Consider the following 12,815-nt stretch of genomic DNA (forward strand, 5'->3'; position numbering starts at 1 on the left):
GAAATGCCGGATTGGAGGCTACAAATACACACAGCCGCTCTATCACGTGAGCACACTGCTCCGACTACGGTTATGAGCCGAGTTATGTCACGTCGCAAGTTTTTTGAGGTGCTTTTTTGATATTTAATGGATCGGATTACATTTTTTATTTCCCTCCGATATCCGATCCAGTAATTTAGGTCAGTATCGGACCGATTCCGATACGTAATATGGGATTGGTCCATCTCTAGTTAGTACCAGAGTTATTATCATTGTTTTGTGTTTTCTAGTTAGATTTCGTTTTTAATTTTTGTTTTTTAATGAGTTTAGTTTCAGTTCGTTTGCAAAGTAGCTTTGTTAGTTTCAGTTTAGTTTTTATTGTTTAAAAATGTTTTGTTTTTATTCATTTCAGTGTTAGTTTTATTCTGTTTTAATTATTATTGTATTTATGGCAAATGCCAGAGCCAGGATTTAGGAAATTCAGCAAAAAAATCAATCAGCTTTTTAAAAGCAGCTGACTCACATTCTTCTAGACAAAGCCTCAATAAACATGTCCATCAAAGCCTCATCAGGTAGTTTGTAAAAATAAATGTTACCAAATGATCCATTCTCAAAACTATATGTAGGATATTTTCTAGATTATTTTATTTTATTTAGTTTTACAATTTCTTTTCAATTAGTTTACTTTTTAATTTTTTTGGTTAAATATAATAAGCGCGATGCATATGACTTTCTAAAGAAGATGCTTGAATGAATTCATATGAATTTAATTATGTAAATATTCTTTTCTTTATCACAGGACATTTGCTCCGATGTGGGACGTGTTTAAAGGTTCAACAGAGAAGCTGGCCAGTTGTCACATGGAACTTGTGAGGAAACTACAGGAACTTATAAAAGAGGTTCAGAAATATGTGGAAGAGCAGTCCAAAGCACACAAAAAGGTAAGGACATTTGGTGTTGGAGAAACTGTGAACACAAAATACTGATACAGTGCAATATGATGAAGTCTGTCTTCTGATTTTCTATTTGCGTGCTTTTAAAGTTGAACATTAAAAATGACAAGTACAAAAAAAGTGTTTTTCTTCCTCAGATCACTTGTAGAAAACCTTTATAGTTGTTTCCAGTATTGCTTCAGATCCATTGTTGTCAGAATTCCTTATAATAATAACAACTTTTCACTTTCTGATTAATCTACACACCTCTGTACAGACAGCAAACAGAGACTGGAACCTGATGTGATATTAACTAATTCATTAACTAAAGATAGCTGAAAGTGACACACATTAAGCAGTTACAGTGAACTGTTAGCTAAAGTTTCTTAGCATCAACCCAATGATTACTTTTATGTGGCATTTTTTCTGTGTTTTTGTGTCACATTCAGCCAACTCTTGCATCAAAATATTCTCAAACTTTCCAAGTTGTTCTAAGCGTATTTTCCTATTACTCTGACACCGCATGAATGCCCAGTAAGAGAACATTTTGAACCATGCATTTTTGATACTTACATTCCTGTAAACACTAATTGAGGTTTGATTGCACCAATGCTGTTTTTCTTTCAGTTAGATTACAGTGGTTTTCTGCTCCACTTTTGACACAAACTCGTCTTCACTGAACAAAATGAACTATTTAAATTTAAACCCATTCTAACCTTCCACCATTACAAATTGTTTCACACTCTAGTGATTGTCCTCAGAGTCAAAGAAGCTGAAAGTAAGCCATGTACAAGAGAGGGGATATAGTTTTGGCGGATTCCATCTTGACAAAACCACAGTGATGTGCTCGTGGTGTCGTTCTGCGAGGCATTTCTTTACACCTCACTCTGCTACCTCGTTTTGTTGAGACGCAGGATGAACTCATATTTGATGCATGAAGCCACGGAGCACAATGTAAAATAGGAGCTCGGCATTAGGGGAGTTGTGTTTGTGCTTAGAGCATGACAAAAAGGCGGTCACAGTTTCTCTTGATCACTTCCCCACAACTCCCTGCTCCTCTCAGCTGTTTATGTTTCTTGGCTCTCTTGCTAAAACAATATAAGACTGTATTTAGATAAATGTGTTCATAACATAATATGATAAAATACTTAACATTTTTTCTTTTTTATCCAGTGATGTGCGCATTACAACATAATGGTGTCATAATGAGTACATGAGAGGGTTTAGGGATGATGCTAATTAGTAAAACAGATGATCAAGCAAGGTTTTTTATGTGGTTTTAGTGTTCATAAGCATTTACCCTCCATTAAAGACCTCTTTTTATATCCATGAGAATGACGAAAGGCTTTAAGAATGGATCAGATGCTTTGAGTTTATTAATTGCTAGTTGCTATACTGTGCCAAAGGCACATGCAGCCAGTTTGCACAGACACATTCAGACACATTCAAACTCGCATCTTAAACAAGGCGTGTTGTTATTAGGCTTACCCTATACGACATGTGTGTTTTCAGACAAAAGAAGAGGTGGCGTCTACCCTTGAGGCCGTCCAGAACATCCAGAGCATCTTCCAGGCTCTGCAGAAGTCCAAGGAGAACTATAATGCCAAAATTGTGGAGCAGGAACGCCTCCGCAAGGAGGGGGCCACCCAGAGAGATGTAGACAAGGTGGGAGGCCACACTCGCACGTACACACTCCCACATAATCATGGTCTGGTAATAAGGCATGATGAAGTGCTTTAATAGAGGAGTCTATACTGAAAGTTCAACCCCAAAGGCTTCAGATGTTAAGTGGAGATCGGTTTTCTTGCCATTTTGTCAGAGGAGCCTGAAAGACTGACAGTCATTGTCTCCAATATACAAACACTTGATAGTCATTTATCTGTTTGTTTATGCTCTGCAGGCTGGAGTGAAAGCCAAAAAAGCCACAGAGACCTACAAATCATACGTGGAGAAATATGCCACAGCTAAGTCTGAGTTTGAACAGAAGATGACAGAAACTGCACAGGTATTTATTAGCTGGTTCTCCCTCCTTCTTTGTGCATGTGCTTTAATCAAATGCATGCTCACAAACTCTGTTTGTTGTCTATCTCTGTGGTATGCAGCACTTTTGTTGGTAAATCTGTTAGTTCTGTGTGTGTGCGCACGTGTGTGTCTGTTCCACGCTTTGAGCCCTGTATCATCTCCAGATTGTGTTTTTTCCCCCTTAACGTAATCATTGTGTAATTGAATCCATCTGAAGCGCTGATTAGATAAACTCCAAATTAAAATCAGATCAACAGAATTTGGTCTCAGTGTCCTCCTGAACCGCAGCAGCGCTGCCACCAGAGCTGGTTCCAGTTAGCCCAGTGGTTTTGTTTTCCCCTATAGAAGGCAGCATTGCCGCTTCCCCCGAATTACAGTCTACGGCTCATCTCCAGCGCAACACATGTAGACGTGTATTATAAACACTGAACACATGTGCTCTCTGAGATCACCGTGTCGCCGACATGTGTGTTCCCTTTGACTGTCTGTGTGTGAGCCTGTGCGAGCTGTCATCATGGCAGAAGACAAAAGCGCAGTTTTATTTTGCATGCAAGTCTCTGAAGTGTAGATGCAGAGGCCGGATGCTCTTTATCCGGTGTTTTCGTGGTCAGAAAGGCTCAATCCCCCCGGTCCCCCTGCGATTTTCCAGTTTATGATTATTTATACTCATTCTCCTCGGTTTACCCTCAAAGCCCCGAGTCACACACAAATGGAAGTAAGTACCAGCATTTAAGTTTGTGGTCCACACCATACTTGAAATGAATCCTCATCACTATATGTCACGTCCAGAATTGAGTCTTGGTGGGAGGAGCTATATGTGCTCCTGAGCCAGAGACCACCCAGACATACACACACACACACCAAAAGAAAGTCACAGGAACCAAATACAGAAGCAAAGTCTCACATTTGGCCTTTGACTTGTACGTTTTTTTTATAAAGATTTTTTGGCATGCAATTAATTTGTTTTCAAGTTTGAAGCTTTTTTATTCGTTTTTCCTTTTTTTTTGCTGCATAGAGACAGATTGCACAAACAGGTTCCTGTAAGAGACAAAAATATATATATATATATTTTGGTTCAACAGCTGGTTAGAAAGAACTAAATGTCCACAGATTTTTGTTAAATGACGTAGCACAAACCTATTTCCTTTAATGTATGCTGACCACATATTTGTATATACATAGTTACCCCCCCAAATACTAATTCTTAACCAGGTGAAGCCTTCTTAAAGTGACATCGCTGTGCCATTAATATTATAACCCTGTCTTACAGAAATTCCAAGACATCGAAGAAAACCACATTCTCCACATGAAGGAGATCATTCAGTCGTACTCGTTGTATGTGGATGAAACACACATTCAGATAGGAGAGGTGAGTATGTACACACACACGCACAGACATTCCTGTGGGTGGAGTAGGTGTCTCGCTGACCTGAGGCTGTGCTCACTGGGTTCACTGTGCGTCATATCAATTAGTGTCGTCTTTGATCTCGCTAATAATTTAACCGAGGAGCAGGAAATGGTCCATTCATCCTTTTATGCCAAGCAATTAGAAACTGATCAAAACTCCCTCTCAGATCAAAACTCCCTCTCAGTCTATCGAAAGCACCTCCACAAGGGCAGAGACTTTGCCAAATACTGTGTATGGTAGTAAAAAGTGCTGCACGGGCCTCTTTTTCCTCTCTGGAGCAGTGTGTTTGGGTTTGGCATCAAGCACAATTGTGAAGGCTTTCAAACATCATTCAGAACTACATCAATCAGTATTCAGCGTGAACCAGAGATTGCTTTTCATTTAGTTATTTAGCACTCATACTTAGCAGTGCCACACAGAATACCTAACTACAATCTGCTGCTCTGTTTCATTAATCTGTAGCTGCTTTGTGCTAACGCTGCTGCTGTAGTTCCCTTAAGATCTGTAGAGGGCGACGCAACTCCACCAAGAGAATCAGAGTCTAGCTGTGGACAGTCTAAAAAAGAAATCCTCTTCAGTGTACACGGCTGGGAATAACAGTTGTTAATAAAAGTTGTTTTAGTGCCCTTATTTTCTGTCGTTGGATGTCATTTTATTGACGTGTCATTGTAGCCCCAGGACAACTTGAAAAAAAAATGTTTACGCATTACGCACATATTTTTTTAAAAGTTACAAACCGAAATGTTTTCCCACATAAAAGCATTTCGGTTATTTGGAGCATTTTTTCTTAAAAGGCAATAATATTACTAATGACAGTGAAAAAAATTATATTTGTGGTTGAAAGTCAGCAGCTAAAGAACTGTTTCACATTTTCATTTAAATGATGACAAAAATCTGCGAGATGTGAACTCTCTGATTTTAAACAAGTGTTTCTTAGTTAGAAGTTCTAAAAATGTATTCTAAAGGGGGTGTAGCATTGAACCAAGACTCAAACATTTGTGAAAACCACAAAACTAAAGTCAAACGTTAGAAACTGTTTCCTCTTTAGGGTTCATCACAATGTAGATACAGAGGTGATGGGCAGAACCGCAGCATAGCACCTCCACTAATCTAACCCCTACCATGAGGCAACCTTTATGTTTATCAGTTCATCGGTTAGCCAGACACCTGCTTATGAATATAAACAGGTGTTTATAAATCTTTCATAAAGGATTTGATCAGTTGTTTATGTTAGTACACCACCAGTCATACTGCCATCAGGGGCCTGTTAAAGTCATCACCAGGTATACAATCCCACATACATGCTCACAAATATCTACAAGGCTTCTGCTAGTAGAAGAAGAGTGTGTAAAACTATTCAACATATGTACATATGACGTAAAAACTACTGCTTCTCAGGTTTTTTTGTTTTTGCACATTTTTTAGAATTAAATGTTTAAGATCACCAAACTAATTTTATTATTGGTCTAAGATAACCTGAGTAAATACAAAATATTAATTTAGTTATTAAATGGAAAAGGTTATCTAAATATACATGTGTGCAAAAGTAATTGACCCAACTGTTAAATCATGAAATAACTGTAATTACCGTAACCACATGTTTAAAAAAAAAAAAAAAAAAAGCTGAGTTCAACTTCACTAAACCTCTAGGGTCAAGAAATGACTTAACTAGAACCTGTCTGACAAAGCGTGAAGTAAGATAAAAGCTCACAGAGAGCAACTCATTATGCCACTATCAAAAGAAACAGCCGAGAAACACTGTCAGCTGGGAAAGCCTTACAAAGCAATAGCGGTGAACCTTCCGAGGAGTGCCTGTTCTACCGAAATTACTCCAAGGGCACATCAGCGACTCAACGAGGAGGTCACAAAAGAGCCGAGAACCATATCTAAATAACTGCTGGCTTCACTTGTCTCAGTTAGGGTCAGAGTTCATGATTTAACAATAGGAAAGATAATGGGCAAAAATGGCATCCATGGGAGAGTTCAATTTGACACTGCTGACCAAAAGAACACAAAGGCCTCATATTTGCCAAAAAACATCTTGACGATCCCCAAGACTTTTGGGAAAATATTCTGTAGCCTGACGAGACAACAGCTGAACTTTTTGGAAGGTTCAAGTCCCGTTAGATCTGGTCTAAAGCTAACACAGCATTTCATAAAAAGTACATCATACCAGCAGTCAAGCATGGTGGTGGTAGTGCGATGGTCTGGGATGTTCTGGGGCTGCTTTGCTGCTTCGGGACTTTGATGGTTTTCCATAAGGGTTAGGGGTTAGGCTTGCCCTTTATGGAACCATGAATTCTGCTCTCTGCCAGGAAGTCATGAAGGAGTATTTCCACCCATCAGTTTGTGTCCTGAAGCTCAAGAGCACTTAAAAAAGACAGCAGCAAGTCCACCTCAAGTCCACTTTTTGAATGGTTCAAAAAGTGGCCTAATCAAGGTCTTTGACTCAAATCCAGTTCAGATTTTTTGGCATGACCTTAAACAGGCCATTCACACTTAAACCTTCCCAATGTGGCTGAATTAAAACAATTCTGCAAAGAAGAGTGAGCTAAAATTCCACAGCAGTATGAAAGACTCATTGCCAGGTATTGCAAACATATTATTCAAGTTCCTGCTGCCTAGGGTGAAACAAGGGTTCACAGGGCTAATTTTCACATAGGGACAGGTAGGTTTGAATAGATTTTTTTCCCCTTAATAACTGAAATCATCATTCAAATACTGCATTTTGTGTTTACCCTGGTTATCTTTGACTAATATTGAAATTTGTTTGGTCAGAGGGCCCGGTGGCGCCAGTGTCCGGCAGTCTCACCTCTGTCAATGCACCCCAGGGCAGCTGTGGCTACAATGTAGCTTGCCATCACCAGTGTGTGAATGTGTGTGTGAATGTAGTGTAAAGCGCTTTGGGGTCCTTAGGGACTAAGTAAAAGCGCTATACAATTGCAGGCCATTTACCATTTACCATTTGTTTGAGCTAAAAACAAAACAAAACAACAAAATCAGGCAAATACTTTTTCCACAACACTCCGTGTGTCTGTGTTTAACATACTTACTACAGTTGTTAGTGTTGTTGCCATTTTCTTTAAAATACAATTTTTATTGTTTGAGCTTTTTGTTTTTTACTTCTTTTTTTTTTACCTGTCCTACATAAAAAAAGAAAAGAAGAAGAAGAAGAAAAAAAACAGTTGCCACCTGTTCATCATTGGACGCAGATGGTACAAGCCTGGTGAAGGGACCATTTTCTTTACCGGCACTACTATTGTATCATGCCAGCAAAGAAGCTAGCACACACAAACACACAAAAACCGCAGTGATAATATTAGACATACAAGTTTCTTCAGACAAGCTGGGTAGGCATGGGAGATTTGAAAGGTATGTTTGGTCCATATTTGAGTGTGGTTTGCTGTTCAGAGAGCTTTGAACTCACATAAGGGTAGTTGCGTCTGTCTGTGTGCGTGCTGTGTTTGTTTTGGTAAGTGAGCGTTTGTGTGCGAGCGAGGATACCTTTAAGGCAGATACATGTTTCGAGCATGTGGGCGAAAGACTCTCTGGGAGTTTTGTTGTTTGTCTGTGTGTGAGAGCGAGAGAGAGAGAGAGGGGGAGAGAGATAGAGATAGGGGGAGTGAGGGTTGATGACATTAGTAGCCTCCATCATGGCAGCAGCACCTGACAGATTGCGTGTACTGTACTGAGCACACTTCCTCACCACTGCAACCTCCCTGCCCCCACCTCCTCAACCCGACCCCCACCAACATCCTCTCCTGCCAGGGCACAGAAGGCTAATGCACTCCACCTCGCCACAGGGGCCCGGGGGGCAAACACATATGTGTGCGTATGCGTGTTTTCGATAGTGGAGCCACTCTGCGCTTACAGTATCACGCAAATCTAAATGGTTTTGTTGAGATGGCTCAGTCAGTCAGTTTCACTTCCCCCTCACTAAACACACAAGCACATACGCACATCCAAAACAAACAAGCAAACAAACACTATCCTTCCTCTCACACTACCCAAAGGGTATCTCAGTGCCAGCAACAATGATGCAACCTGACACAAGAGAATGCCAGTAAAGTACAGTATTTCTCCGCATGCAAAATAAACAAAACAAATGGTTTTAAATGCCGACCAAAGGCAACACAGCTCATATTACTGAGGAACAGCAGGAAGCTCTCCGTTCCTGTATATCATAAAGCAAGTGGCAGCACTAACCTATTGCTAACCATTCCTATCATCTGGGGGGGGCAACGGTCAGTATTTTGGGGCTTTCAGTCGAGGCTTCTTGGTGTGTTCATACAGTACTTGTCAGTAGAAGTCGGACCACAAACAGACTACTGCTGAAACCCAGAAAATCTCCAGTCTCACAAATTTTGTTACTTGTGTCAGATATGTGCTCATAAAGATTATTAAGCGAATGACACTGGTTTCTGTCATGTTATAATCAAACATATTGACATTAAAAGCAGTCATTAAGTTTAATGTGCCTCATTATAAATGACCTATCAAACAGAGCAGTTTCTCCTTGTTTAATTGATTCAGTTATGCAGAGAAAATGTTTAACAAGAGGAGTCCAAAATTGCATACGTCTGCCAAGGCAGTAAATTAACCTTCATGGCATGCATCAGTTGAGCCTCTGGATCCAAAAGGATGTCCCCTCTGTGATATTTACTTGTCTCTCCCATTTTTTTTTCTCTATTAAATATATTTGTCTGCAAAGTTATGATTTGAAAAGCAACAAATGCTTTCTGGATTCCTGCATTCTGATGGGCTCCAAAAGTCACTTCTGACTTGGGCCAAGCCCCGGGTCAAAACTTTTTGAATAATTGTGCCCACAAACAAACAGACAAAGCAAACTGCTCACACCCCCCTCATTTTGCATGGAGGTAATAACGTGAATCACAGAGTTGAGGGGGGGTTCTAACTGCGCTGTAGCTACACTAAAGATCAATGCTTGGCTTGTGATACTGAGGTTTTTTTCATTTGTGTAGGTATTTGCTTGCAGAGGGTAAAGACCTTTTTTTTCAACTTTTAAGTACATTGTAACTGAGCTGTATAGCTACTGCACAGTGAAAAAACAGGCCAGATTTTAGAGGAAAATATAATCTGGCTTTGCAGGCAGCACTTAAATATGCACATCATCTTCTTATCACACTTTAAGAGAAATGTTACCTGGCAAGTGGTCCCAAATGACCTCTTTTATACAAGTAACAAACAAACTCTACCATTAGTTGACCAACTCGCTCTAAGCACTACATCAGTTAAAAATCACCACAACCTCATTTAAAGAAGACTATAAATTTTAAGATCATGGGTAAATCTGATTTCTTTTTGAACCTTTCCAGGTCCACCATGAATTTGTGAGGAACATCGAGAACACATCAGTTGAGAGCTTAATCCAGAAACTGGCTGAAAGCAAAGGAACGGGCAAAGAGAGACCAGGTAAGCCGCCGGGGTCCTGTATGTTTTATTTAGAGTAATTTATATTTTTCAGTGTCTGTACTGTGTGTTAAGAAATTGTTGCCAGGGGGTATGGGGGGCTTCTTTCTGACCCAGGCTTGTGGAGAGGGGAGGGGTATATAGAGAGGGGCAATTAGTGGTAGGAGAGAGGGCCATCAGAGTCAATCACAGTAATCTGCTGTAAAGGTAGGCAGGCTTGGCATTCCAGTAAGCATGTGACACACCGGGGGCTTTGCTGTGTTCACAGGCTAAGCAGGCATAACCAACTTCTTCAGGAGGTCAGGGCTCAACAATAACTCTTGTGTAAACTTTGCCATGCCACAATAATCAAGGGAAAACTCCACAGACACTTTTGGCTCCACTCCCTTACCTCCCTCTCATTCACGCACACGCACTCATTCCCTTATCTCCTTGGTCGATATTTTCCTTCTTTTACAGCGTCTCTGACGTATTGTTTTTTTTTCTGGCATTAGCCTCTGTAGTCTCATCATGCAACATAGCTCAAAACCCAGTCTGCAATATTACAAGCTGCCCTTGTGCACTTGTACTACATCACGTCAGGTCACGGGCGCAGAGGGGTCACCTCTGCTGTGTTTGTGTGTACACAAACGGTGACCCCCTGTGTCCAGACGCTGCATCTAAGAAGTGGTGGCCTTCATTTGTTTGGACAGCAGTATTAATTGACGCTTAAAAAAAACGGTCAGAAAATTCCTTCCCCGTATCAAACGCGTTCATTAGGAATTGCTCACCAGCCCTGGCCCTGTCAGAAAAATAACCCGTCTGTCCCCGTGATGAAATAGCTGAACGGATGGCCGGTCTGGAGCCTTTAGAGAGAGAGAGAGAGAGGTTGAATAAACTTTCTATTGCGGAAACAATCCCAAAGTGACACGCTGCGAGGCAGGGGGGGTCGGCGTGTTCAACGATATCCAGCTGAGCTGTCAACTGGCGGCGGGCCAGACACGCAAACCACTCCACCCCTCTCTCTGGCTCCCAGTTGCCATGTGAAGCATATGCAATTTGAAAAAAAAAAAAATCCATCTTCCTCTCATGCGTGACTGCATGCTTCCCTCACAGAGAGTAGAAAGAAAAGAAACATCTTCCCCTGTATAAACAAAGTCGTCTGTCTGTTTAGGAGATGCTTAAACAGTTCCTAATGTCTGTCCAGATTTAGGTAATATTCATGCATCTGGTGTTTAGACATTTTCGGCTGTTTGTGTGGATAAATATTGTCAGATGGGATCGCAGGATGCCGGTGGCAAAGAATTCCTGCTCTGCTTGGGTCTCATGCAGATTCCTACAGCCTTTTTTTTTTTAAACATCCCGATGGCACAGGGTAATCTTTCAACCCCGTCCACTACTTTTGTTTGACTATTTTTACCACTGATGGGTAAATAAACACTGATGTCATAAGTTAATGATGTGTTTCTTCTTCTTCTCCTTATAAAAAACACCCAAAAAAGCAACACTCGACATATATTCACATGTTCTTAAAGCTGATTGAACAGGGATGATGAAATTATCTCTCGCCTCCTTCTGTGAGTCTTCTTGAATGAGCACGCCAGGGCTGCTTTGATTGGCACGAAGCTCTCACTCACTCAAAACCCACAACAGCCCTCCGTGCCGCCGCTGTGTGTTTGCCAGCAGTGCTGAAGCCCGATATTGCACAGTAGAGTAGATCGGTCATCGGTGAGCTTTATCCACTCCACTTGCTCGCATGCCTCTCGTGACTCGCCGCTTCCCTGCGCTTCAGTCGGCATCGCACACTCAGAACAATGCGTCGATTCTGCTCGTGACTGGCCTCTTCTTGGTGGTGGTGGGGGGCAGGGGACTGCATTGGACTGCTGCTGTGTATATTTTGAGTTAAAATATCATTAGCTTTGTTGTTTTCAGGTCAAGCCCTGTTAGTGTATTGCAGATTTCGCCGGAGGGTCCTGCCCCATCTTTCTTTCTCTGTATATCTTTCTGTGCCTCCTGTTAATCTTGTGTACACTCTTAAGCTTTCTAGGTATGTGCAGTATATCACCCATTTCTTTCATGTCACGCATTTTAAGAGCTAATAGTCATAGTCACATTGCCATTTAAAACCATTAATTAACCACTGTTTGTTTAATTGTGTACCTAAGAAGGCGTGAGTCTTTTAAATGGATTGTAACTACACACGAATACAGAGGCACGCACCGCCTGATCTAGTGGATTTGGCTGATTGACACGTGCACGCATTGCATGCCTTACTTCTCATTTGTGTGTGTGTGAGTGCCTACTCGGCGTGACAATCAAAGTGCAGGGCGTTAGAGGCAAATATGCATAATTGACGAGGAGTAAATTAGGCGTAAACGTTGTTGTTTTTTGTTTTCTCATCATTTAAATGACGTGTCCAAATAGCCAAAAACTATTTGGTTTTTTGTTGCTGTTGTTTTTGTCCATATAAATTCATGGCTGGTTTCACTCCAAATGATGCACTGATCAATTGCTGGAACCGATTTAAGGATTTGCCTGTTAGCCAAGGATGTTTCAGCGATTTCAGTCGATCATGTTTGTTTGTTTATGGTTTGTTCTTTCTCTCGCCGTTTTCTACATGTGGGAGTGAAGGAGAAAAGGGCGTTACGTAAAGCTCAAGAGCAGATTTGTCTGAGTGTCTTTAAACACTTCAGCGCATGTAATCTTGCACTCGCTTGTCTTTTTCGTAGTAGGGTTTAGTAACTGTGCGTGTGTCACGCGGCCGGGTTTAGTTTCACCGCAGTTTAGCCTTCACACCTGCCGCTTGCTGAAAATACCCGAGCTCCTGCAAGGATTTGGAATTGGTTCATGGTTGCGGTGAGGTTTTGTGCTTAGAAACGTCTCTCTGTGAGGAAGATTATGTGACGGTGTAGAGTGGGGCTTTGTGTCAACCAGGAGGGATTGTGCCATCTCTGTAAGGGCCACCAGACACACAGTTGACTCTGCTATTGACCCTGTCTGCCCTCTGGGAGCAGCCTAGCTTTGTTTGTATACACTCGCTGCATTGCACGGCAGACTGCGTGTGT

At 41.2% G+C, this 12,815-nt stretch overlaps 1 protein-coding gene across 4 annotated transcripts in view; it reads left to right on the top strand.

Moving 5' to 3' along the window:
* Positions 1-12,815, top strand: part of fcho2 (FCH and mu domain containing endocytic adaptor 2) — a 50,620-nt gene that overhangs the window by 16,408 nt on the left and 21,397 nt on the right. For all 4 annotated transcript variants that reach the window (XM_082542333.1, XM_082542330.1, XM_082542331.1 and 1 more), the window contains exons 4-8: positions 779-920; positions 2,424-2,576; positions 2,812-2,916; positions 4,204-4,302; positions 9,678-9,774. In XM_082542333.1, coding sequence (XP_082398459.1) covers positions 779-920; positions 2,424-2,576; positions 2,812-2,916; positions 4,204-4,302; positions 9,678-9,774 — 596 coding nt within the window. The remainder of the gene's footprint in view (positions 1-778; positions 921-2,423; positions 2,577-2,811; positions 2,917-4,203; positions 4,303-9,677; positions 9,775-12,815) is intronic.

The sequence above is a fragment of the Aulonocara stuartgranti genome (assembly GCF_965226115.1).
Source record: "Aulonocara stuartgranti genome assembly, chromosome: 7".
NCBI lineage: Eukaryota > Metazoa > Chordata > Actinopteri > Cichliformes > Cichlidae > Aulonocara > Aulonocara stuartgranti.